The sequence below is a fragment of the Mandrillus leucophaeus genome, unplaced genomic scaffold, assembly GCF_000951045.1.
Source record: "Mandrillus leucophaeus isolate KB7577 unplaced genomic scaffold, Mleu.le_1.0 Scaffold247, whole genome shotgun sequence".
Lineage (NCBI taxonomy): Eukaryota > Metazoa > Chordata > Mammalia > Primates > Cercopithecidae > Mandrillus > Mandrillus leucophaeus.
Genome location: NW_012102554.1, coordinates 2,182,185 through 2,208,889, shown reverse-complemented (window position 1 = coordinate 2,208,889; position 26,705 = coordinate 2,182,185). Strand labels below are relative to the sequence as shown.

The following is a 26,705-nucleotide window of genomic DNA, read 5'->3' as shown; positions in this document are numbered from 1 at the left end:
GATTCAAGCAATTCTCCTGTCTCAGCCTTCTGAGTAGCTGGCATTACAGGCACGCACCATCACGCCCAGCTAATTTTTGTATTTTTAGAAGACATGGGGTTTCACCACGTTGGCCAGGCTGGTCTCAAACTCCTGACCTCAAGTGATCCACCTGCCTTGGCCTCCTAAAGTGCTGGGATTACAGGCGTGAACCACCACGCCTGGCCTGAAAGTATATCTTGAATTCTGTGGGATGAAATGTATTTATATGACAGATGTTCCAAAGAAAAAGAGTTCACAGGAGTAGAAAGATGGAAAACATGGTGACCATTAAATATAATTTTTCCTTTTTTTTTGAAACAAGGTCTTGCTCTGTCATCCAGGCTGGAGTGCAGTGGCACGATCACAGTTCACTGTAGCTTCAATCTCCTGGACTCAAACAATCCTCCCATCTCAGCCTCCCAAAGAGCTGGGATTATGGGCATACACCACCATGCCGGTTTTTTTTTTTTTTTTTTTTTTTAAAAAAAAACGTTTTAAAAGTTTTTTGTAGAGACAAGGTATCACTTCATTGTCCATGCTGGTCTCTAACTACTGGGCTCAAGCAATCTTCCCACCTCAGCCTCTTAAAGTACTGCAAACACATGTGTGAGCCTGGCTGGTCATTAAATATGAAAGCCTAAGATGTCCCTAAAAACTCAGAGTTCCTCAAGAGTGAAATGCTAGAAGGCAGTAGGAAGATATGGAGGATGTAGCTTTGAAAGTAGTCATAGTTTGTTTAAAAAAGGTTTTTTTTTTTTTTTTTTTTGGTGCCATCATGGCTCACTGCAGTCTCACCCTCCTGGGCTCAGGGCTCAAGTGATCCTCCCACCTCAGCCACCAAGTAACTGGGTCTGTAGGCACATACCACCACACTGGCTTACTTTTCAAAATTATCTGTAGAGACGGGGTCTTCCTATGTTGTCCAGGCTGGCTTTGAACTCTGGGCCTCAAGCGACTGTCCAGCCTTGGCCTCCCAAAGTGCTAGGATTACACGCATGAACCGCCTTGCCCAGCCTCTATTTTTAAAAATTATTATTTGTGTCCTTACTAAATTACACATTCTCTGGGGCTCAAGTTTATAAAGAGCTACAAACAACTCAGGAATTAGTAGGACAGAGTAATAGTCTTAATGCTGAACAGCCTTAATAGAACAAAGGCACAATCCTCTCTCTGCCTTATTCCCTTGATGAGCAAATGGACACCATGCTGGAAGAACTCCTTCCCTAAATTTTATTTGGCATTTATTTAGTAATTTTAAAGTATTCCTTTAGGGGTTCTATTCTATACCAACAGCCAAAGTGTTATAGATTCTGTTGTAAATCAGGTAATCTGTCACTGGGTCAATGAAGAAGACATAATTTTGACCCTTATAAAGAATGCACTCATGTCTGGGTGCAGTGGCTCACACCTGTAATCCCAACACTCTGGGAGGCTGAGGTGGGCAGACTGCTTGAGTCCAGGAGCTCAACACCAGTTTGGACAACATAGGGATATCCTGTCTCTAAGAAAAAATTTTTAATTTTTTGCCAGGTATGATGGCGTACACCTGTAGTCCCAGCTGCTTGGGAGGCTAAGCCATGAGGATCGCTTGAACCCAGGAGGCAGAGGTTGCAGTGATCTGAGATTGCACCAGCACACTCAAGCCTGGGCGACAGAGCAAGACCCTGTTTCAGATGGAAAAAAAAAAAAAAAAAAAAGGCACTCACTGGGTACTCTGTCAGAAGTAAAGCAGTGTCTTATCTAAAGACTGAGGATTGGAAAGCTGGTATAATAGGAATACAGGAAATAGAACCGAGAACTGTAATGGGTCATAAATAATCGCCCAAATGCCCATAGGATCCCTGGAGAACACAAGATTTGGATCGTATTAAAACGGAGTTACTCTATCAAATGCAATGCATGGTCTTTGATTAGATCCTGGTTTGAACAAATCACCCATAAAACTATTTTGGGGACAAGTGGCAAATTTGAATATGGACTAGATTTTAGATATTAAGAATTATAGTAGCCACTGCGCTCCATCCTGGGTGATGGAGAGAGACCCCACCCTGTCTCAAAAAAAAAAAAAAAAAGAATTACAGTTAAGTTTGAGATGCAATAGGCCGGGCGTGGTGGCTCACGCCTGTAATACCAGCACTTTGGGAGGCCAAGGCGGGAGGATCACAAGGTCAGGAGATCAAGACCATCCTGGCTGACAGTGAAACCTCTACTAAAAATACAAAAAAATTAGCTGGGCGTGATAGTGGGCGCCTGTAGTCCCAGCTACTTGGGAGGCTGAGGCAGGAGAATGGCATGAACCCGGGAGGTGGAGCTTGCAGTGAGCCCAGATTGCGCCACTGCACTCCAGCCTGGGTGACAGAGCAAGACCCCATCTCAAAAATAAAAATTAAAATTAAAAAAAACTCCAACACTTTACAAGATCTAATCCCTGTCTATCTATTTAGCCTTTCTTCATTCCTTTTATTTGCTATGCTTCAGGCACACTGACTTTCTTTTAATTCCTCAGGAGTCAAGCTCTTTCCTTCCTCAGGGCCTTTGCATACATGCTCTATCTGCTTAGTTACTCTTTTTTGGCCAACTTATTAAACTAGAAGATTCACTTTTTAGGTATCATTTTATTTTTATTTAATGAATTAATTTATTGAGACAGAGTTTTGCTCTTGTCACCTAGGCTGGAGTGCAACAGCATGTTCTCAGTTCACCGCAACCTCTGCCTCCCAGGTTCAAGCGATTTTCCTGCTTCAACCTCCCAGGTAGCTGGGATTACAGGCGCCCACTACCATGCTCTGCTAATTTTTGTATTTTTAGTAGAGATGGGGTTTCACCATGTTGGCTAGGCTGGTCTCGAACTCCTGACCTCAGGTGATCCACCCACCTCAGTCTCCTAAACTGCTGGGATTACAGGCAGGAGCCACCATGCCCAGCCTCAGGCATCATTTTAAATGTGACCTTCTCAAATATATCTTTCCTGATACTCCCTAAGTTAAAAGTCCTGATAAAAGCAACTAAATTATAAATCCTGATAAAAACACTCACAGCTTGTGATATGTATCCTTAACAAAATGTATCTCAGTAGAAATAAATTAACAATTATTTGTGTAATTATTTAATATCTGCCCCTTGTCAAAGTAGGAGGTCCTTAATAGGCAGACACTATAGCCGCCTTGCTCGTGGCTATATTCTGACTACTAGTGAGCACCCAGACATGATACATGCTCAATAAATATTTGTTAAATAAATGAATAAATCCTAGACTTGAAAGGTCAGGTTAAGTAAGAAATAAAATGATTTAGCAGTATTCACCATGTAGCAATAAATCTGATCCTTATATCCTTTGGCCTCAGAATTCTGAGGAGTATGGATGACTCTGGGCCCATATCTGACATAGATATAGCTAAAATGTTGAGGTTATACAAATGAGCTGTTGCTATAACCAAGATAGGGAGAGCCAGGGCTTTAAGGGTATTCTTACACAGGCAAACAAATCATTATTTTATACTACTCTGTGTAATTCACTGACTAAAGTGTTGAAGAAAATATGAAGATGTAATTCATGACCTTAATAAGATACTTTCGTTTAGAAAAAAAAATGACACATTTACATGGAAAGAAAACTGGTAACTAGGTATTAACCAATAAGGGCTAAAAAAAGATGATGTAGCCAATAACAGCTAGATGATGGTTAGACAACTGTACTCTGCCTTAGCTGCACATTAAAATCACCTGAAAAGCACTCAAAATTAATCATGCGCAGATCCCACCTCCATTTAATGGAGTTGGTGGTAGGTTCTGAGGACTGGCATTTTAAAAAAAGCTTCCCATACAGTTTTAGCATACAATTTGGGTTGAGAACCAGTGGTTTGAGGAAAGTAGAAGTAGCTTTACTAAAGAGTTAGTATTTGAAATGTTTCTTAAAGGATGGGTAAAATTTGGACAGGCAAAAAGGAATGAGAAGAGCTTTCCAAACAGGGCTTAAGGAGTGAGATATGGCAGGAAAGTGCAGAAATTAGAAGGTATAATGTATGTATGAGATGGAGGGTTATCAGTGAATAGACACCATTTTGGCTGAAGTAAAGTATTGGTGAATAGAACATATCTTGTATTTTTATCCCCATGCATGAAGTGCTACTGAACATTTTCGGTATATTATTGACGGCATCAGTACGGTATTCTACTGTACTACTGAAGGAATCTATACCTTCAATAGGTATAAGGTGACAAACTTCTGAACTAGGTGAAAGCTCTAACAACAAAAAGAATGGCTATAAGAGATAAAAAGAGTAAACCAGTAAATGACAGAGCCATAAATGGCACTATAGGAAGAATTTAAAGCTACACATTATTAAAGAATTTAATGTTTGGTCACACCAAATTCATTAAACTTTAATAATAGCAAACCATCATAAAGGCAAATCATCTAAATAAATAAAGTTTATTCTAAATTCCTTTAGCACTGAAATATAAACTTCCATCATTAGATGTCATCCTAGTTCTGGCCGGGCGTGGTGGCTCACGCCTGTAATCCCAGCACTTTGGGAGGCCGAGGCGAGTTATCACCTGAGGTCGGGAGTTCAAGATCAACCTGACCAAAATGGAGAAACCCCGTCTCTACTAAAAACACAAAATTAGCCAGGCATGGTGGCGCATACCTGTAATCCCAGCTACTCAGGAGGCTGAGGCAGGAGAATTGCTTGAACCCAAGGTGGAGGTTGTAGTGAGCCAAAATCACGTCATTGTACTCCAGCCTGGGCAACAAGAGTGAAACTCCATCTCAAAAAAGAAAAAAACGAAAGAAAAAAAAAAAGCTTGGGCATGGTGGCTTACGCCTGTAATCCCAGCACTTTGGGAGGCCAAGGTGGGCGGGTCACCTGAAGTCGGGAGTTCGAGACTAGCCTGACCAACATGGAGAAACCCTGTCTCTACTAAAAATACACAAAAATTAGCGGGGTGTGGTGGTGCATATGCCTGTGATCCCAGCTACTCGGGAAGCTGAGGTAGGAGAATTGCTTGAATCCGAGAGGCAAAGGTTGCGGTGAGCCGAGGTCGCGCTATCACACTCCAGCCTGGGCGACAAGAGCAAAATTCCATCTCAAAAAAAAAAAGAAGTCATCCTAGTTCTATCTCTAGGGTTTATCTTTTTTTGATTCTTAGAAAGAAAATAATAAAATACTTATTGCAAAGATCTGTGAAAAAGAAGTGGAGAATTAAAAAACAAAAAGTGATTTGAGGTAACACTTCAATTGTTAATCCATCCCATCTTTATAAAGTACTGTATTTAATAATTACCTTCATAATTTGATGGTTACAAAATATTATGCTAAAATCTTTTATTTATAAGCAGATCAAAAGACATCTCTAAATCAAGCTCTTTTGATTTAGAATCACAATTAAATAGCTATTTCTATATCATACCTTGTATTTGGTCATGGTGCTAAAATGATTATTCCGAAAGAACACACAAAGTTCTCCTTCCTGAACCGTTGAAGTTAGTTCACATAATCCATGGTATGTCAGTTGAGTGGCTGTGTTATTTAGAAACTGCTCAGCTACAAAGCCTATAGAACCAATGCATAATATTAGATAGAATAATTTCAAAATTAAAAAGTTATTCTTTTTCTATTTAAAGTGTGTTCCAAGTATGGAAAAAGGCCAATCATTATAATACTTTCCCTACTACTTTATGATGACTCCAAATTGGACATCTGTGATTTTAATTTTGCTATGAAATATGTGTATACAGAAATTCCTAACCTAAAGAAATAGTTACGTGAAATTCTTTTTTATAAACAAATGAATTTACTTATACCTCACCTACTATTACAAAGGATTTCATGCAGGTTGCAGTAAAAAAGCAGACACAATAAAACTAAAACTCATCAAAGCAAATAAAAAGACAGGTGTCAGGCAATTTTAAAAATGGGTAGGAAAGAAAAATGTTAGTCAACAGCTACCTTCCCAGTAGCAAGGTGTTTTCACATTAAAAGATTTTACAAAAATCGTAGATAATTCTTAAACTTCTCAATTCTCAATTGTAAACTTCTCAATTCTTGCTTTAAAACTACAAGTAGGCATAAGGCTGAAGAGAAAGCCGTGGGATAAATGATGCCATTTGTAATGGTTTTTAATGCCATTTTTATTCTAATCTCCTCCAACATATGCCACTCATGTAGCTGTATCAAGTTTGGAAACAGATCTTATGGCTTTTGTTTCTGAAATACAATAAAATAAGCAGAAGTGATCTGGGGTATAGTTTAAAACATATATATACACACACACACACGCACACAGCTGATCTTCATAAACACAATTGATCCTCATTGCAAGTTCATATCTGCAAGTTCATCTGCTGGCTAAAATTTATTTAGAACCCTCAAATCAACACTTGCAGCATTTTTATGCTTGTTTGTGTACATGTGAAGACCGGTGAAAATTCTGAGTGGCCCAATGTGCACATTCCCAGCTGAGGTCAAACAAGGCAACATTCTGCCTTCTTGCTTCAGCTCTCTCACATACTGTAAACAAGTGTCCCTTTCATGGTCTATTTAGTGCCAAGTTTTTCACATTTTTATGCCTTCTGTTGGTGATTTTGCTGTTTCAAACAGCATCCAAGCATAATGCCAAAGTGCTGGCTAGTATTCAGCAGACAAAGGCTGTGATGTGCCTTACAGAAAAAATACATGTGCTAGGTAAGTTTCGTTCAGGCATGAGTTATACAGGTTGAGAGGCTGAGTATCACTTATCTGAAATGCATGAGACTAGAAGTGTTTTGGGTTTGGATTCTTTTGGATTTTGCAACCTTTGCGTTATACTTATCAGCTGAGCATCCCTAATCTGAAAATGGGAAATTTCAAATGCTCCAATGAGCATTTCCTCTGAGCGTCATGTTGGTGTTTAGATTTTGGAGCATTTTGGATTTTGGATTTTCAGATTAGGCATATTCTATCTGTAGTGCTGTTGGCTGTGAGTTTAACGCTAGTGAATAAACAATATATATTAAATAAGGTGTGTTTAACAGAAACACACATAAAACAAGTTTATGTATTGATCAGTTGATGAAAATGTTGTTACCAAAGGCTCCTTGGTAACTAACTCATATTTATCCTAGGGACAGTAGTTCAGCATTCACTACTTCAGTGTTCACAGCAACTTTATAGAACATAGCTACCATAAATAATGAGAATCAACTGTATACATATTTTTTTAAACTTGTATTTCTCTTCTTCCTTGCGTCCTTCCTTTTGGAGTAAGGAGACATGTCTCAGAAGCAATGGGAGAGGAGGGAAGGGAATGCCCTAAAAAGTTTCATAAGTGATCTGAGAGATATAGATATAAGGACTAAAGATAAATCTGTGGTATGAAAGTAACACTTCAACAATAAATTTAAAATAAAACTTGGTAGGGCCAGAAGCAGATAACATAGGTTTATTCCACTCCCTAGACATCCCTTAGTGTCAAACCATAGTACTTCAAGCTACAAAGCAGTTGTAAAAAGTTACCACACTATAGTTATCACACTACTGCAAGGACTTTGTTATGACAGAAGTACAAAAATTATAAAGAGGTCTATAGTCAAAAGAAATTCATTGAATACTTGCAACTTTTTCGGTTTATACATTTAGATATAAGAGGTTTCTCCACCTGATTACTGCTGTTACTTTGCCAAGTACTAAGTGACCATATACTAATGAATAGCATTTATGATGTACACTAGTAAATAGCATTTACTATTACGTAGCATTTAAAGAGTAGGCATTATGCCTGTGCTGAAAAGTACCACTGCTGTCTGTAATATCTGTATTACTAAATGTTCCCTTCAGAAAGATGTTTCTAAATGCCCCTTCCATACCTTACTCACACAATATCTTCTCTACAGATCCCTCTCAAAAATATACAGAAATTCAGTAGATATCTAGCACATTACTTTCATGTTAGTGTGAAATTCAAAAATTCAACATTAGAAAGGTCTTTCTCTGCTACTTCTTTTTACAGAATAGGACATAGGCTCAGAGAGAATAAGTGACTTGCCCAAGGACATAAAACTAGTTATGGCAAAGTGAAGACTGTAACCTAGGAGAATTATTATGGGTATTAAGTTTTAAAATTTATTGCAGATGAGTATTATAAATGCCACCTGAATTATATCTCTCCCAAAACCATACAGCATAACTTATTAAGAACTAGAAAAAACAATGTTTCGTAATTCTCCTGTCATCTCTTGAACAGTGGTTTTAGTGGAAAAGGCTAATCTAGTCTTAACTTTTTACAACTATTTAAACAAATTTTGGAAAACAACTCTAAGTGTTACACAGCGGTTTATTTATCTGTAGACTTATCAGAGCATCATTATAACGCTCAAAGAGGTGTTACTGATTCAAATAATCCATGGTTTATTTACAACATTCACATTAAATCTCAATTTTATTGTTAGATATTGTTATTGATGATACTAAAGGTAAAAAAATTCATATAACGATAATAGAGTATTATTCATGAGAATAAATGTAAGCCTTATTTTCCTGAGAAGATTACTATATTTGAAAATATTTCTTATATTCAGAAATTCAAGGCTGGGTGCGGTAGCTCATGCCTGTAATCCCCACACTTTGGGAGGCTGAGACGGGCGGATCATGAAGTCAGGAAATCGAGACCATCCTGGCTTACACAGGGAAACTCCTTCTCTACTAAAAATACAAAAAAATTAGCTGGGCGTGGTGGCAGCGGCCTGTAGTCCCAGCTACTCGGGAGGCTGAGGCAGGAGAATGGCATGAACCTGGGAGGCGGAATTTGCAGTGAGCCGAGACTGTACCACTGCACTCCAGTCTGGGCGACAGAGACTCTGTCTCAAAAAAAAAGAAAAAAAGAAAAAAGAAATTCAATAATAAATTAGTTCATTAAACTGTTTTCCTCTATTACTGGACAGTTATTAGAGAACATGAAAGTAATGAATGCCTTACAGATGGTGAAGTTAGAAAGACAGGTACTATCATTAGGTAAAAAGGAATAGAATGTAGAAATAGGAAGGAAGGAAATTTGATTTATTTAAAAATGTTGCCTAGATGTGATCCTGTCTGAGATTTGTGTTCAAATTTAAGCTTAGTCAGAACTTAACTTGTCACTGTGACAGCTTTAAACAATCTAATTTTAAAGAATTTAATCTATATTTAAGTTTCAAAGATCAAATACATTATATTAATGTATTTTTTTCTCAAAAGGATGGGCAAAACAATTTATTTTAATGACAAATGCCCAGATTTTACTTGAAAAGATAAAAGCTCATATAATTTTTTTTTTTTTCTTTTTTTTTTTGAGACAGAATCTCACTCTGTTCCCAGGCTGGAGTACAGTGACGCTATCTCGGCTCACTGCACACCTGGCTAATTTGTTGTATTTTTAGTAGAGACAGGGTCTCACCATGTTGGCCAGACTGGTCTCCAATTCCTGACCTCAGGTGATCTACCTACCTTGGCCTCCCAAAGTGCTGGGATTACAGGCGTGAGCCACCGCGCCCAGTCCACTCATATGATTTGATTCCAGGAGTGCAGTAGGGAGCCCAGAACATTTTACTGTGCCAAAAAATAAGTGCTCAAGGAAAGATGAGGAGATACAAAAGAACACAAGACCCAACTTGAGGGCATCCCACTGGCCATATCATATTTAGAACAATTAAAGCATCAAAAAGAATAATGATAATGGATTATAATACACTGAATAAAAAGGAATCCATGAGTTTATATTGATATAATTTTTTTTAATGGGGAAGGAGGAGAAGGAAGAGAAGTGAAAACTGTTCTGTTACAGAAGAATAACAACTAATAAATAGAAGGAATAACAGAAATTATGACCACCACAGTAATAATTGATTCAGGCAAGAATCAATGGATGCCAGATCTACTGGGTGAAAGATTATTAAGGAATAGCATATTCACAGAGTTTAAAGAATAACATCACAGGTGACTTATTAACTACCAAGGGAAAAGGGCATCTTTACAGTATTAAAACCTGGCAGATATTATCTTATATTTGAACATCACCAATAATGAGATAATCAGGCTCATGTGCCCCCGATTTGATGCACTGGGAAAGACATAATGTCACCTATGTAGCATCCCTGCCAAAAATATATAACCTGAATCTACTAATGAGGAAATAATCAGATGAATCCAAATTGAGGAATATTCAATGGAACAACTGGCCTGGACTATTTTAAAAAGTCAATGTCATAAAAGACAAAAAAGGAAGGAAAGGAGGGAGGAAGCAAGGAAGGAAAGGAGGGAGGAAGCAAGGAAGGAAGGGAGGAAGCAAGAGAGGAAGGAAGGAAGAAGGTTATAGAACTATTCTACATTACAGAAGACTAAAGAGATGTGACAACTAAATGATTCTTAATAGGAGCCTACATTGAAAAAAATTAAAAGCTGTAAGGGGCATTACTGGGAAAATGGGATAATTCTGAATATGAACAATATTATTAAATAATATTGTATAAATGCTAAATTGCTTGAGATAATTGTATCGTGATTATATAGGAGAATTTATATAAGAGAATTCCTTGTTCTTAGGAGACAAATGATGAAGCATTTACGGGCAAAGTGCTATATTTGCAATTAATTCTCACAAGATTTAGGGAAAAAAGAGTGTGTGGGGCTAGGTGCAGTGGCTCATGCCTGTAATCCCAGCACTTTGGAAGGCCAAGGCGGGCAGATCACCTGAGGTTGGGAGTCTGAGACCAGCCTGACCAACATGGAGAAACCCCATCTCTATTAAAAATACAAAATTAGCTAGGTGTGGTGGTGCATGCCTGTAATCTCAGCTACTCGGGAGGCTGAGGAAGAAGAATCACTTGAACCTGGGAGGCAGAGGTTGTGGTGAGCCAAGGTTGCATCATTGCACTCCAGCCTGGGCAATAAGAGCAAAACTCCGTCTCAAAAAAAAAAAAAAAAAAAAAGATTATGTGTTCGGTGTGTAGGAATACAGAAAAAAAGAAAACATTCAATATATTAACAATTGGTAAATTTAGGTAAAGAGCATATAAATGTTCATTGTGCCATTATAATATTTTTTATGGGTTTGAGATTTTTCAAAATAAAAGTTGAAGAAAGAAAAAGGAAACCAATATTATTTAATGAAAATAATAAGCCAAACTATAATGTTCAGTATTTATGGCACATAATAAAGGCTCAATAAATATTTTAATAAATGAATACATATCCTAGAAATATTTTTATAAGTGTACTTTTGTCCTAGGATCAACTGTTAAAGAAACATTCCTAGGCCGGGTGTGGCAGCTCACACTTGTAATCCCATCACTTTGGGAGGCGGAGGTGGGCAGATCAGCTGTCAGGAGTTTGAGACCAGCCTGGACAACATGGTGAAACCCTGTCTCATCTAAAAATACAAAAAATTAGCCAGCGTGGTGACGTGAGCCTGTAGTCCCAGCTACTTGGGAGGCTAAGGCAGAACAACTGCTTGAACCCAGGAGGCAGAGGTTGCAGTGAGCCGAGATTGCACCACTGTACTCCAGCCTCCAGCCTGGGCAACTGAGCAAGACTCTGTCTCAAAACAAACAAACAACCACCACACACACAACAAAAAAGAACGATTCCTGAGAGCATCTGGAATTAAATGAATAGCTCTGGTGAAGTCTGGCTGCTGGTACTGTGCTTTTTTTAAACTTGCTGATTTTTGCTGCCATGAAAAATCAGCATCATCACAACCAGATTCAAAAAGGTATTGTTTCTATTCATCACTATACTGGAAAAGAAGTAGAAAATAAAAAAGGTATCAACACCCAAAAGCACTGTGTTCTACAAATAAGTATTCTACGTAAAGTAGAAATTCTATACCTTTACTTACAAGGTATTTGTATCAAGAAAAGTGAATGTTATCTAAAACAAGTTGAAAGAACACCTAACTCTATTTGATTATTTGCTAAATAACATTTCTTTTTCCTTAAAAAGGAATTTGAGGGAATATATTTCTTATTCTCTATACCTTGATAGGAAATAAAATGTGTGAATTTTTAAAAAGTTATCACCGGTGATCAAAACTTTTTTTTTTTTTAATAAAGATTAGAAATAAGTCAGCTTTGAGGTATTATACTGATTTAAAGGGAAAGCTACAATTGCAGGCTAAACAGAAAAAGAAAGCAGATTATTTCAACTGAACACCACTCAAGATAATATGATATATGATGGGCTGGCTGAGGTGGCTTATGCCTGTAATCTCAGCACTTTGGGAGGTCGAGGCTGGCAGATCACCTGAGGTCAGGAGTTCGAGACCAGCCTGGCCAACATGGTGAAACTCCATCGCTACTAAAAATACAAAAATTAGTCAGGCATGGTGGCACATGCTTGTAGTCCCAACTACTCGGGAGGCTGAGGCAGGAGAATTGCTTGAATCCAGGAGGCAGAGGTTGCAGTGAGCTGAGATCATGCCACTGCACTCCAGCCTGGGTGACAAGAGCGAGACGGTCTCAAAAAAAAAAAAAAAAAAAAGATAATATGATGAAGAAAAATGATGAAGGAAACCTAATTGCTAAAAAGTAAGTAAAAATGTCTATTATGGTCTATTATGGCCTTTTATTTTCCATGATTTCTTAGTGTTTTATACAAGTAACCATTAGTGTTAAGTATTTCAAATGAACTACATATTTGTAGTCACTTATGAACAAATATCTAGTTTAGCTTTTTAATTATGCTGAATGACACATATAATTATTCTTTAATATGGAAATCTGGCATGTAGAATTTCACCACTATGAAATTTATATATCAAGGAAGTAATCAATAAATATACCCAGTAGATATTCCCTAAAAATTCTATACCATTTTAGAGGGTTTCTTTCTTTGCTTTTACCATGATGTTCTTCCTAAATTATCAATAACACATATATTAACTATAGTTTTTCGTTATCCTGAGGAATCAATGTCAGAAAAATAATAATATTTGTGACATCAGGTTAAGGAAAAAGAAGTAATGAAGGGACTGACTTTTTTGTTCATTTTATTAATTATTGTAGTACTAAGTCCCATCCTTACTGTATTTGTAGCCATAATTGGGAAAGATGTTAAAAGTGTTCCACATAACTTCATACTCCATAAGTCAGTTTATCCAAGTATTACTTCTTGGCTAGCATTCTGTCTGTTACCACTTTCTGAATCATATTGTTCCTTCAAGTACTACTGAATAGCATACTCTAGTATACTGGACATTACTGAAGAAGGATTCCATAGATAGACATTTTTAAAATAGGAGCTTCTTTTTAGTAATATATCTATGGTAATGAGAGCTTGTATAGGAATGCAAACTTCCAGTGAGTGGAGTTTTTCCCCCCTACAGTCTAGTTCATTGAGAAGGAATTTTGTTAATTGAGATAAAACACTTTTCTAACAGTTTTTGTTGCTTCCTTCCCTCCTAAAATTTGAACATTGCTGCCTCATGCTGTAACGAAAGAGTTGTCAGAGAAATCAACAATCAACGACTGTATAATGTTTTTTGCTTTTTGTTTTTTTTTTAAGACAGATTCTATTCTGTTGCCCAGGCTAGAGTGTAGTGGCATGATCTTGGCTCACTGCAGCCTTGACCTCCTGGGTTCAAGTGATCTTTCAGCCTCAGCCTACCAAGTACGTGGAGCTACAGGTGCCTGGCTAATTTTTTATTTTTATTTTTTAGAAATGGGATCTTGCTACATTGCCCAGGCTAGTCTCAAACTCCTGGGCTCAAGCAGTCCTCCTGCCTCAGCCTCCCAAAGTGCTGGGATTACAGGTGTGGGCCACAATGCCCAGCCTGTCCCTGCATCTTTATATGTTTATTGCAAGTAGAAGACTAGCATAAACCTCCCAGCCTGATCAAGACAAAATCCCATCTCTACGAAAAATACAAAATTAGTGCATGCCTGTAATCCCAGCTACTCGGGAGGCTGAGGCAGGAGAATGGCTTGAACCTGGGAGGTAGAGGTTGCAGTGAGCTGAGATCGTACCATTGCACTCCAGCCTGGGCAACAAGAGTGAAACTCCATCTCCAAAAAAAAAAAAAAAAAAGATTAGGATAAACCTTAACTAAAATACTATGCATTTTCTTATTATTTTCCTCTTTTGCAAAAATGTGTTAAACTTCTGGATAATTAAGTAATATAATTAGTTGGGTTCTGATTAATATAGATGGAATTCATGCACATATCTTTTATATGCTCATATGTTCTTGTAGTCGTCAGTTTTAATTCTTAAAAATGTGATTATTGTAATAAACTTTCATTATATCTTATGTAAAATAATTGTGTGTCTGAGACAGACTAAAACTCATGCTCTACTTCTCATGATTTCTCTTTCTTTTTTGTTTACCTTTCATAGAAAGAAGAAGTATAGCCTCAGTATTTGTGTGTATTTTTGAAAGAGTAAAATGGGGACTAAGAAGGTATATCTACATGCTATACCTTTTGATAGCATTCTGTTTCAAATCTCCACTTCTCATCATTGACTGGAACACAGTTGAAAAAATATTAAACTGATTTTGTGATGATGAATTTAGGAATTCCAGTTAGCTAAGGATTAGGAAAACTGATTTTCAGAGGCATATTCTGATCCAGAATGGGACTTTAATATATTATATTATACTAAGACGTAAGGCAGTAGTCTACTAAAATAGAGTACTTGAGCACCATAATACTCATCTCAGTCAATTGAAGTATTCAGGATCAATGATAAAGTCCATTCAGTACTCCTAAATAATAAACCTTTTTTAAAAAAGTAATTATCAGTAACCTCTGGGTACATGACTATACCAAAGTTAGCAAGTGATTCCAAAGATTTTTAATAGAATCGAGGCCTGATTTTACAAGTTAAATGAAAAAGAATTCTAGGAAAAACCTTTCATTGGCACCTTTATGAAGGATTACTTCTTTTTTTTTTTTTTTTTTTTTGATACAGAGTCACTCTGTTGCTCAGGGTGGAGTACAGTGGCGCGATCTTGGCTCACTGCAACCTCCGCCTCTTGGGTTCAAGTGATTCTCCTGCCTCAGCCTTCTGAGTAGCTGGGATTACAGGCATGCGCCACCATGGCCGGCTAATTTTTTGTTGTATTTTTAGCAGACACATGGTTTCACCATGTTGGCCAGGCTGATCATGAATTCCTGTCCTCAGGTGATCCACCTGCCTCGGCCTCTCAAAGCGCTGGGATTCCAGGCGAGAGCCACCATGCCCAGCCTATGAATGGTTACTTCTTAAAATTCATACAAGTAATATGACATGTGTTTTTTAGAAGTCTTATTTAATAAATTTGAAAGATATTAAATTATTAGAAAAATTATCTTGCCAAGAATTTCAAAAGTCAGGAAACAGCAGCACTCACCCACCTTCACTAACCAGCTCACTATTGTCTGACTGTTTACAAGAGATGATCTTCTCCACTAGTTGGTTGTAGCTGCAGTTACCAACAGCTTTTACGATGTCATCAATCTAGAAAACAAATGACTGTCTCACTAATCATGGTAAGATTAGAAACAAAACAAAAGAGAGCCATATCACTCTTTATAATTTTATTCTAATACTAAATATAAAACTATTATTTAAGAAAAACAAAATCAACACTAAAATCAACACCCAACAGTTTCCAAGTTTGTTTACAGCTCAGTATGACACATTACGAAAAATACTGCAGTTGTATTATTTTAATTATGCAAAAAAAGATTAAATAGGATTATTACATGCAACTTTATTTCTTAAGGTCATAAACATGTATTTAAGTGATCAAAATAAAACATAAACTATTTCAGGAGAAAAAATAAGAAAATATCCATTTTTTTTCACCCAGCATAAACTACCAAGCAACAGTTTTTTTTTTTTAAAAAACTAAAAAACAAATGCTGCATATTTAAAGCAAGGCAACTTTAAATATGTTAATTTATAGGATTAATAAAATTATTACATTTTATTACTTATTTCCTAGAGAAGTATAGTGGAGATGTGAGTAGAGATAACTAACGTTATTTTCCTGAAGAAAAGTATGTTAATCAGGAATGGTATCTGCTTTATGATTCTTATTTAATCTTTGTTTTTGGAGGTACAGCAGAAGAGTAAATTTAAACTTTTAAGCTATAGGAAAATAAAATTGGGCTTCTTTACTCTGTCTCCATTACACTTTGCTTTGACTATAGAAGAAAAAGAGGTTTCTACTGTCTAAACAACTTATATAGTTGCCTTTCCATACATAAAAATATATTTATATTTATTTATAAATTATTTACGTGTATTGCTGTATTAACAAGTTATATACCTAATAAATACAAATTTTAGAATTATATAAATAAAAATAAGAGGGCCAATGTTTTCTTCCTACATTCAAATGATCACCTTTGAATATTACAGGTCTCAACATATATCTGCACATACTCAGCAGTGGTTTTCAAACTTGGGGAGCTTACTAAAAAGATGTAAAAGAATTTCAGGCTCAAGTTGCTTCTCAATTGTGTAAGTTTTCATTCCACTGAGCAGGTGATTCCGATGCATAACAAGTTTGAGAACCACCATTCTAGGCTATAATTTATTTTCCTTGTTTATGAAAAAGTCTACAATACTAAAAGACTCTTAACTCATACAACTGGAACTGATGATTGGTTGAGACGACAATCAGTTAATTCAAAACGTCAAAGCAGGAAATTGTGGAAAATGTTTACAGGCATAGATATCTTAAACATTTTTTTTAGTGGGGGGAATGGAGTCTCATTCTCTTGCCCAGGCTGGAGTGCAGTGGTGTGATCTTGGCTCATTGCAACCTCTACCTCCCAAGTTCAAGTGATTCTCCTGCCTCAGCCTCCCGAGTAGCAGGGATTACAGATACCCGCCACCACACCTGACTAATTTTTTTGTTTGTTTGTTTTTAGATGGAGTCTCGCTCTGTCACCAGGGTGGAGTGTGGTGGGGCAATCTTGGCTCACTGCAACCTCTGCCTCCCAGGTTCAAGTGATTCTCCTGCCTCAGCCTTTCTAGTAGCTGGGACTACAGGCGCCTGGCACCACGCCCAGCTAATTTTTGTATTTTTTAGTACAGTCGGGGTTTCACAATGTTGGCCAGGATGGTCTTGAACTCCTGACCTCAAGTACTCTGCCTGTCTCAGTCTCCCAAAGTGCTGGGATTACAGGTGTGAGCCAATGTGCCTGGTCCATATCTTAAACATTTCATATTAACTTAAAACACAAAAATGTATTCAATGGTCAATCTTTTGACGCAGAGTCAAACAAATCCTTTTCTTTGCGAGAGGATCCTTGGGATGAGATTCTATGTAGATTGCACAAAAGACATCTATGAGTTCCAGCTTTGATTTATGTAAAATGAGAAGTTAGACCCTTAAGAAACAATTTGAGGGCACAATCTCTTCAGATGTTATTTTCCTCAACACCTTTACTTTATAGTGCTTTTCATTAGTGACTCAATTTCAGTAAGTCTTTTCAAAGAATCTGAATTTTCAATTCTAAGAAATCCACAAAAATACAGCTACAATAAGTTGGCTGTGGTGGCTCACACCATAACGCAAACACTTTAGGAAGCTGAGGCAGGAGGATATCTTAAGGCCAGGAGTTCAAGACCAGTCTGGGCAACACAGCAAAACTCCTGTCTCTAAAAATAAAATAAAATATTTTTTTGAGATTTTTTTCTTACTCTGTCTCCCATGCTGTGTCACCCACAATGGAGTGCAGTGGTGTGATCTGGGTCTCACTGTGTCACTCTCGCTGGAATGCAGTGGTGTGATCACAGCCCACTGCAGCCTCAACCTCCCAGGCTCAAGCAATCCTTCCACCTCAGCCTCCTGCATAGCTGGGACTATAGGCACACGCCACCACACTCAGCTAATTTTGAAATTTTTGGTAGAGACAGTCTCATTATGTTGTCCGGGCTGGCCTCAAACTCCTGGGCTCAAGCAATTCTCCCACCTTGGTCTTTCAAAATGTTGGGATTACAGGTGTTAGCCACCACGCAAGGCCTCTAACAAAACATTTTTTAAAAAACTAGCTGGACATGGTGGTGCACGTCGATAGTCCCAGCTATTCAAGAGGCTGAGGCGAGAGGATTGCCTGAGTCCAAGAGTTCCAGGCTGCAATGAGCTATGATCATGCTACTACACATCAATCCGCCTGGGCAATGGGGCAAGACACTGTCTGTAAAACAAAACAAAACCCCCCAAAACCCAACTACAATAATAAACACAAGATCAACAGGCTGGGCATGGTGGCTTATGCCTATAATCCCAGCACTTTGGGAAGCTGAGGTGGGCAGATCACCTGAGGTCGCGAGTTCCAGACCAGCCTGGCCAACAAGATGAACCCTCATCTCTACTAAAAATACAAAAAATTAGCCAGGCGTGGTGGTGGGCACCGGTAATCCCAGCTACTTGGGAGGCTGAGACAGGAGAATCACTCGAAATCGGGAGGTGGAGGTTGCAGTGAGCCAAGATCACGCCACTGCACTCTAGCCTGGGCAACAAGAACAAAATGCCATCTCAAAAAAAAAAAAAAAAAAAAAAAGACCAATATACAAGAATCGAATATATTTCTCTAGAGTAGCAATAAAAAAGATTTCAAATATTCATAGGCAGAATCCAGAATCTGTACATTGGTGTTTCACTCAAGGCCAGGTGTGGTGGCTCACATCTATAATCCCAACTTTAGGAGGCTAGTGGGGGAGGACTGCTTCAGCCCAGGAATTTGAGACCACCCTGGGCAACATAGCAAGACTTTGTCTTCACAAAAAATAAAAAATCTAGCCAGGCATGGGAGTGTGTGCCTGTAGTCCCAGCTACTCAGGAGGCTGAGACAGGACTGCTTTAGCCCAGTAGTCCCAGGTTGCAGTGAGCTATGATCATGCCACTATACTCTAGCTTGGGTGTCAGAGTAAGATCTTGTCTTTCCCACCCCAGAACTCCATTCATCCAATTTATTTGGATGTCTATTACATACTACTACATACAAGGTGCCATTAGAGAATCTATACACACAACAGTGAGCAAAATAGTTTATGCTTTCATAAAGCTTATATTCTAGAGTAATAATAAACCAAATCAACAAATACATAGTGTAAGGTTGTTGTATATAGTGGTATGCACATGTTTGTTTTCATTGTAGTATAGTATTCCATAGAATATACCATAATGTGGTTATTCATTTGTCTTTTGATGGTTATTCAACTTGTTTTCAGTTTGGGATTATGGCAAATAATACTGCTGTGAAAAACTCTAGGACATTTATCCTGTTCCACTCATCAGGAGTGTATGCCTTGCCAAATTGCTGGGTCTTAAGGAACGCTTAGCATCAACTTTAATGGATAAACTAAACTGGCTTCCAAAGTAAATGGTCAATTTCCATTCTCACCACAAGGAATGAGACTTCTCTATGCTGCACATCTTTGCCAACATTTAATATTGTCAAATTTTTATTTTTTTATTTTTGTTTTTTGAGACAGAGTCTCACTCTGTCGCCCAAGCTGGAGTGCAGTGGTGCATTCTCAGCTCACTGCAACCTCTGCCTCCTGGGTTCAAGCAATTCTCTCTGCCTCAGCCTCCCGAGTAGCTGGGATTACAGGCACCCGCCATGACGACACCCAGCTAATTTTTGTATTTTTAGTAGAGACAGGGTTTCGCCATGTTGGCCAGGCTGGTCTCTAACTCCTGGCCTCAAGTGATTCACCTGCCTCAGCCTTCCAAAGTGCTGGGATTACCGCGTGAGCCACCAGGCCCGGCCTACAGCAGTTTTATCATGATGGCCAGGGACTGGAAAACGCCCAGATGCTCTTTAACAAGTAAAACCACAGTATGTCCACACCATAGAATAGTACTCAGTAATAAAAAGGAACAAACTATTGATAGATGCAACAATCTGGATGATGCTTTGGAGACTTATGATATATCTGAAATGCCAATCCAAAAAGATTACACACTGTATTATTTTGCTTATATAATATTCTAGAAATAACAAAATCATAGAAATGGAGAAAGATTAGTGGTTGTCAGGGGTTAAGAAGAGGGTAAGGGTGTGAGAGAAGTGGGTGTGGATATAAAAGGGCATCAGGAGGGATTCTTGTGTTAATAGAAATGTTCCGTATCTTGACTTTATTTGTTTACTTATTTATTTATTTTGAGACAGGGTCTCGCTCTCTCTCTCCGGCTGGAACGCAGTGGTGTGATCACAGCTTACTGTAGCTTCAACTTCCTAGGCACAAGTGATCCTCCCACCTCAGCTTCCTGAATAGCTGGGACTACAGGCATGTTCCATCATGCCTGGCTAATTTTTGTAGACATAAGGTTTTGCCATGTTACCCAGGCTAGTCTTGAACTCCTGGGCTCAAGTGATCCTCTTGCCTTGGCCTCCCAAAGTTCTAGGATTATAGGCATGAGCCACTGTGTCCAGCCATGTATTTTGACTTTATTAATGTCAATTTCCTAGTTTTGATATTTTACTAAATTTTGCAAAATTACTAAATTTTCCCATTGGGGAAAACTGGGTAAAAGGTATGAGGGATCGTTATTTATTATTTCTTTTTTTTTTTTTTTTGAGATGGAGTCTTGCTCTGTTGCCCAGGCTAGAGTACAGTGGCACCATCTTGCCTCACTGCAAACTTCGCCTCCTGGGTTCAAGTGATTCTCCTGCCTCAGCCTCCTGAGTAGCTAGGATTACAGGTGCCCACTACCACAACCGGCTAATTTTTGTATTTTTTAGTAGACACGGGGTTTCACCATCCCGGCCAGACTGGTCTTGAACTCCTGACCTCATGATCCACCCGCCTCGGCCTCCCAAAGTACTGGGATTACAGGCGTGAGCCACTGCACCCAGCCCATTCTTTATTATTTCTTACACTGGCATGTGAATCTACAATTACTTCAAAATAAAAAGTTTAATTTATAAAAAAGGTAAATTCTCACCTCATACCATAAAACAAAATAAATTTGAAAGGCATTGGCTGGTAGGAGTCCTTTGTCTTTTTCTTTTAAAGTTCACAATTAACCAATATTATTTTGAAATTTGAATCTTACTTATGTTAAAAAATGTAAGTAAGTGAAAATAATATTACAACAGTATAGGAATAGACATAACAGATCAGTGGAAAAGAGAAGACTCTAACCTATATAAAAATTTAGTATGTGATAGTAGAATTATTTTTTCCTTTCATTCTTCCAATTGACTCTCCATTTCTTCTCTATTCGGGAGACTAACCTCTATGGACTGCGGCAACTGGAATTCTTACTTTCTAGTTATCAGCTGAATTTGGCCACTGGGAGCTACTGGAGGAAATCAGAAAGTGGCAGTCAGAGAATGTTTTACCTATGCTCTTTCCCTGCCGGGCCATAGCTTGGTGGTAGTATTCCGCTCCTGCAGGTCACATCTCCTGGTCAGGAGCTCTGTGCTTTACTAATCAATCTTGCTGTGTTCTGCTAAGTATTCCCTCTCCTTGTCTCTTCAGAGTTAGGAGTGGCAATCATTTTCTGCTGTTGCTAGGTCTAAGATGCTTCACCAACCTTTGCTTGTTCCCCTTAACTTTGTCCACACCTTTGTAAATAGCCTCTTCATTAAACTTCTGACAGTTATCCTTAAGTGTGTCATCTACTTCCTGCCAGGACCCTGATACCCTTGACAAGAGGCAAAATCTGGATTGCTAAAATGGATAGATGGCAGTGCCTTTTTAAAATAAATGTTTAGGTAATACAAAATCTCTTTTCAAAGCTATGCAATAAAGAATATGGTTTTGCCCAAAGAGAGGTTTGACCTTTGTCCCGGCTCCTATGAAATAACTTCTAAATCTTGGCAATTCCGTACCAATAGGACTGACTGTGTTATTTATCGTGGGCTCCTTGGGCCACACCTGCAGTTTATACTAATGATGGATCCCTTGAACCACATGGTGTCAGCTCAGCTTCCAGGGAGGAAAGGGTAGGAGTCTGGGTTCAATTACATGGGCAATAAATTAAATCATACCTACATAATGAAATCTCAATAAAAAATCTGAACACTGAAGGTTGGGTGAACTTCCAGGATTGGCAGCACTCCACGCATATTGTCATACATCAATTCCAGGAGGGTATGATGTCCTGAGGATCCAAGGGGAAGCTTCACAGTTGGAACCCTCCGAGATTCTGCCATATATCTCTCTTTCCTTGGCTAATTTTAACCTGTATCTTTGCCCTGTAATAAACTGTAATGGTGAGTATAATAGGTTTCAGGGAGTCCTGTCAGTCACTCTGGTGAATTACTGAACCTGAGGGTAGTTTTGGGAAACCTCTGAACTTGTGATTGGTGTGAGAAGTAAGGGTGGTCTTCTATGAGCTCTTCACTCTAACCTTGTAGTTTTGCCCTAGCTCCTTGCAGTTGGGGTCAGAGGTCTTGGGCAGACTTAGTAGTCTGGAGGACTGCGCTCTTAACCTCATAGTTTGGCTAATTCCAGGCAAAAGTGCAAAAAAAGTAAGTAACAAAAAATATAAATTGAGATTAATTTTCCAAATTAATACATTTTTCCTGCATTTGTGTTTATATAATTTAAATTCTTTGACTTACCTGAGGGTCTACTAACCACCCATGGTACAAAGGAATATCAAGAAGATCAAATACTATGCATTCTGGTGTATATTCAAACACTCGAACACCAGTGAATCTTACATTTACATCCAGGCCTGTCTGTAGTTTGTGCAGAATTGCCATGGCATCACTCATATTCTGAAAACAGAAAAGGGGAAAGTTCTAATTCAGAAACATCAAAACACAAACAAAAAAGATATTCAAGTACAAGCACATTTACTTTTAATTTCCATTTTATCCAGTAAATTCAATTCAACATATTTTTATTATTGAGTATCTACTATGTGTCAGGCACTAATTGGAGTTTGAAAGATATAACAATGAATAAAACAGACACTGAGGTGGGCGGATCACTTGAGGTCAGGAGTTTGAGACCAGCCTGGCCCACAGGGTGAAACCCTGTCACTAAAAATACAAAAATTAGCTGGGCGTGGAGGCATGCACCTGTAGTCCCAGCTACTTGGGAGGCTGAGGTGGGAGGATCACTTGAACCCAGGAGGTGGAGGTTGCAGTGAGCCGAGATCGTGCCACTGCATTCCAGCCTGGGCAACTGAGCGAGACTCAGTCTCAAAAAAACAAAACAAAACAAAACAAAACACGACAAAGTTCATGCTCTTATGCAACTAATATTCTATTGAGAGAGATAAACATGTATATATATAAAACAATGTCAAGTATTAGTAAGAAAAACTGAGCAAGAAGAGGTTGTAGAAAGTAGGAGAAATGAAGGACCTATGTTAGACCAGAAAGTCTAAAGTCAAATGTTTTTAAAGTCAAAGAGGAAGGCCTCTTCTACTGTTGAATCTAAAATAATTGAAAGCAGGATCTTGAAGAGACACTTGTACCCCCATGCTCATTGCAACATTATTCGTAATTCTTTATCCATTCTTAGTTACAACTGACAAATGAATACAGAAAATGAGGTATATACATACAATGGAATATTATTCAGCCTTAAAAAAAAGAAGGAAATCCTGTCATATGCTACAACCTGGATGAACCTTGAGGACATCTTGTTGAGTGAAATAAGCCAGTCACAAAAGTAAAAATACTGTATGATTCTACTTATATGAGATATTTAGAGTCATCAAAACCATAAAAACAGAAAGTAGAATGGTTGTTTCCAGGGGACTGGAGCAAGTGGGAAAGGGGAGTTGTTTGATGGATATAGGGTCTCACTTTGCTGCTCAGGCTAGAGTGCAGTGGTGTGATCATGGCTCACCACAGCCTCAAACTCCTGGGCTCAGGTGATCCTCCCGCCTCAGCCTCCCATGTAGCTGGGGCTACAGGTACATGCTACCATGCCCAGCTAATGTTTTTGATATTTTGTAGAGATGGGCTCTTACTATGTTACCCAGGCTGGTCTTGAATTTCTTAGCTCAAGTGATTCTCCACCTCATCCTCTCAAAGTACTGGGATTACAGACACAAGCCACCATGCCTGGCAAGTTTCAGTTTTAAAGATGAAAAAGTGGCCGGGTGTGGTGGCTCACACCTGTAATCCCAGCACTTTGGGAGGCTGAGGCGGGTGGATCACGAGGTCAGGAGATCGAGACCATCCTGGCTAACACGGTGAAACCTCGTCTCTACTAAAAATACAAAAAATTAGCTGGGCATGGTAGGAGGCAACTGTAGTCCCAGCTACTTAGGAGGCTGAGGCAGGAGAATGGTGTGAACCTGGCAGGCGGAGCTTGCAGTGAGCCAAGATTGCACCACTGCACCTCCAGCCTGGGCGACAGAGCAAGACTCCGCCTCAAAAAAAAAAAAAAAAAAAAAAAAGGATATATTTTATATTGTGTGGTTTCTAACACAATTAAAAAAAACAGAAATGAGCTATCAAGCCATGAAAAGACACAGAGAAAACTTAAATGCATATTAGTAAAAAAACAAGCTAATCTGAAAAAGCTACATACTGTGTAATTCCAAATGACATTCTGGAAAGGGCAAGACTATAGAGACAGTAAAAAAGATCGGTGGTTGCCAAGGATTAAGTGAAGGGAGGAGTGAACAGGCAGAGTACAGAGAATTTTTAGGACAGTGAGACTATTCTGTATGATACTGTAATGACTGATATGCATCATTATACCTTTTTCAAAATCCATAGAATATACAAAACCAAGAAAGAGTAAATTATAGACTCTTGGTGATAATAATGTGTCACTGCAGGTTTATCAATAACAAATGAACCACTCTGGTGCAGGATGTTGATAGTGGGGGAAGCTGTGTGTGTGGAGTTAGGAGGAACAGTATAGAAATTCTCAGTACTTTCCATACTCAATTTTACAGTGAATTCACTGAAAAGGAAGGAAGGATGGAAGGGAGGGAGGGAGGGAGAAAGAGAGGAAGGGAGGGAGGGAGGGGAGTGGGGAATGTAAATGGGAGAGGAAAGAAGGAGAGGAAGGTGAGGGAGACAGGCCTCTTTGAAAATGACACTAGAATAGAGACCACAGTGAGCACTGACTCTTAGGAAGCTCTGGGCAAAGAGCATTCCAGACAAAGTAGACACCAGTGCAAAAACAAGTTTATTACTGTGTCCGTGGAACAGCATGGGGCCCAGTGTGGCTGGGACAAAATAAAAATGAAAAATTGTAGGAGATGAAGTCTAAGAGACAGGCAGAGGCTGGATCACAAAGACTTGTTTGTCAAATTAAGGAGTCATTCTGTCCACATCAGTTTTCTCAATAAATGTAGTCATATACATCTGGAATAAAGACTATTTTTAAATGCTTTTCTAAGCATGTCAACACATTAAATATGGACATATGTATAGAAAGTACACTTGAAAGAATAAAGAAAAACCGATACATAAAATTTAACACTTTTACTGAATCCTTACTGCTAATGAGACACTGTACAAGATACTAAAGACACAGAATATGAACAGTAGACTACAGTCTATAGAGGGGTTTGATAATAAAAAGGGTGAAAATGAAGGAAATCTTCTTATATTAAAACTAGGGATTCTCTTTCAAATTTGAACAAGACAAATTTAGGTTACAAAAACGAAGTTCTGTTTTATGAAATAATTCACAAAATTCCATTCTAACAGACTGTACAGACTGTAAACAGGAATCATTCAAATGTTTTAAATTCATGAATGATGCATTTATAATAGGATAACATTGTTATACTGCAGTATTTTACCTTTGTCAGTTTCATCTCTTCCTACTATGTATGTTTCCCCCAAACAACGTATTTTCTCTACCTTCCCAAAAATTGAACCCTTAAAAACAATCAGCTTACATTTTTTCCCTTAAGTGTTTTCGAACTTTTCTTAAATCTACAGCAATGATGAATCTGAAAAAATACTAACAATAGCAATCTAAGAATTATAGTTTTACAATCACCAGATTTTCCTCTAGTTTTGTAAATTTTTGGTTGTCAACCACCCAACTTCCTTCAGGGGCAATATGATTTCTAATGGCTCTGGGTTCAGGCTTATTCCTTCATATATTTGCTACAATTATTCCCCCTTATTTAGTATTAAAACAACTGAGTTAACACCATTTGATATCTTCATAAAGATTACTAAAACTGATGAAAGAGGCCAGTCACAGTGGCTCATGCCTGTAATCCCAGCACTCTGGGAGGCTGAGGTGAGCAGATCACTTGAGCCCAGGAGTTTGAGGCTGCAGTGAGCCACGACAGCACCACAGCAATCCAGACCATGTGACAGAGTGACAGACCTCGCCTCAAAAAAAAAAAGGCTGGCACGGTGGCTCACTCCTGCAATCCCAGGCAGGCAAATCACTTGAGGCCAGGAGTTCGAGACCAGTCAGGCCAACATGGTGAAATGCCATCTCTACTAAAAACAAAAAAAGTAGCCAGGAGACATGTCTGTAATCCCAGCTAATTGGGAGGCTGAGGCATGAGAATCCCTTGAACCTTAAAGGCAGAAGTTGTACTGAGCTGAGATCGTGCCACTGCACTCCAGCCTGTACAACAGAGGGAGACTGTCTTTGTTTTTTTGAGATGGAGTCTCGCTCTGTTGCCCAGGCTGGAGTGCAGTGGCGTGATCTTGGCTCACTGCAACCTCCACCTCCTGGGTTCAAGGGTTTCTTCTGTCTCAGCTTCTCAAGTAGCTGGGACCACAGGCGCATGCCACCACGTCCAGCTAACTTTTTGTATTTTTAGTA

At 38.5% G+C, this 26,705-nt stretch overlaps 1 protein-coding gene across 2 annotated transcripts in view; it reads right to left on the bottom strand.

Moving 5' to 3' along the window:
- Positions 1 to 26,705, bottom strand: part of FAM63B (family with sequence similarity 63, member B) — an 87,388-nt gene that overhangs the window by 26,275 nt on the left and 34,408 nt on the right. For both annotated transcript variants that reach the window (XM_011983182.1, XM_011983183.1), the window contains exons 4-6: positions 22,550 to 22,708; positions 15,368 to 15,470; positions 5,434 to 5,576 (exon numbers count right to left, since the gene is read on the bottom strand). In XM_011983182.1, coding sequence (XP_011838572.1) covers positions 5,434 to 5,576; positions 15,368 to 15,470; positions 22,550 to 22,708 — 405 coding nt within the window. The remainder of the gene's footprint in view (positions 1 to 5,433; positions 5,577 to 15,367; positions 15,471 to 22,549; positions 22,709 to 26,705) is intronic.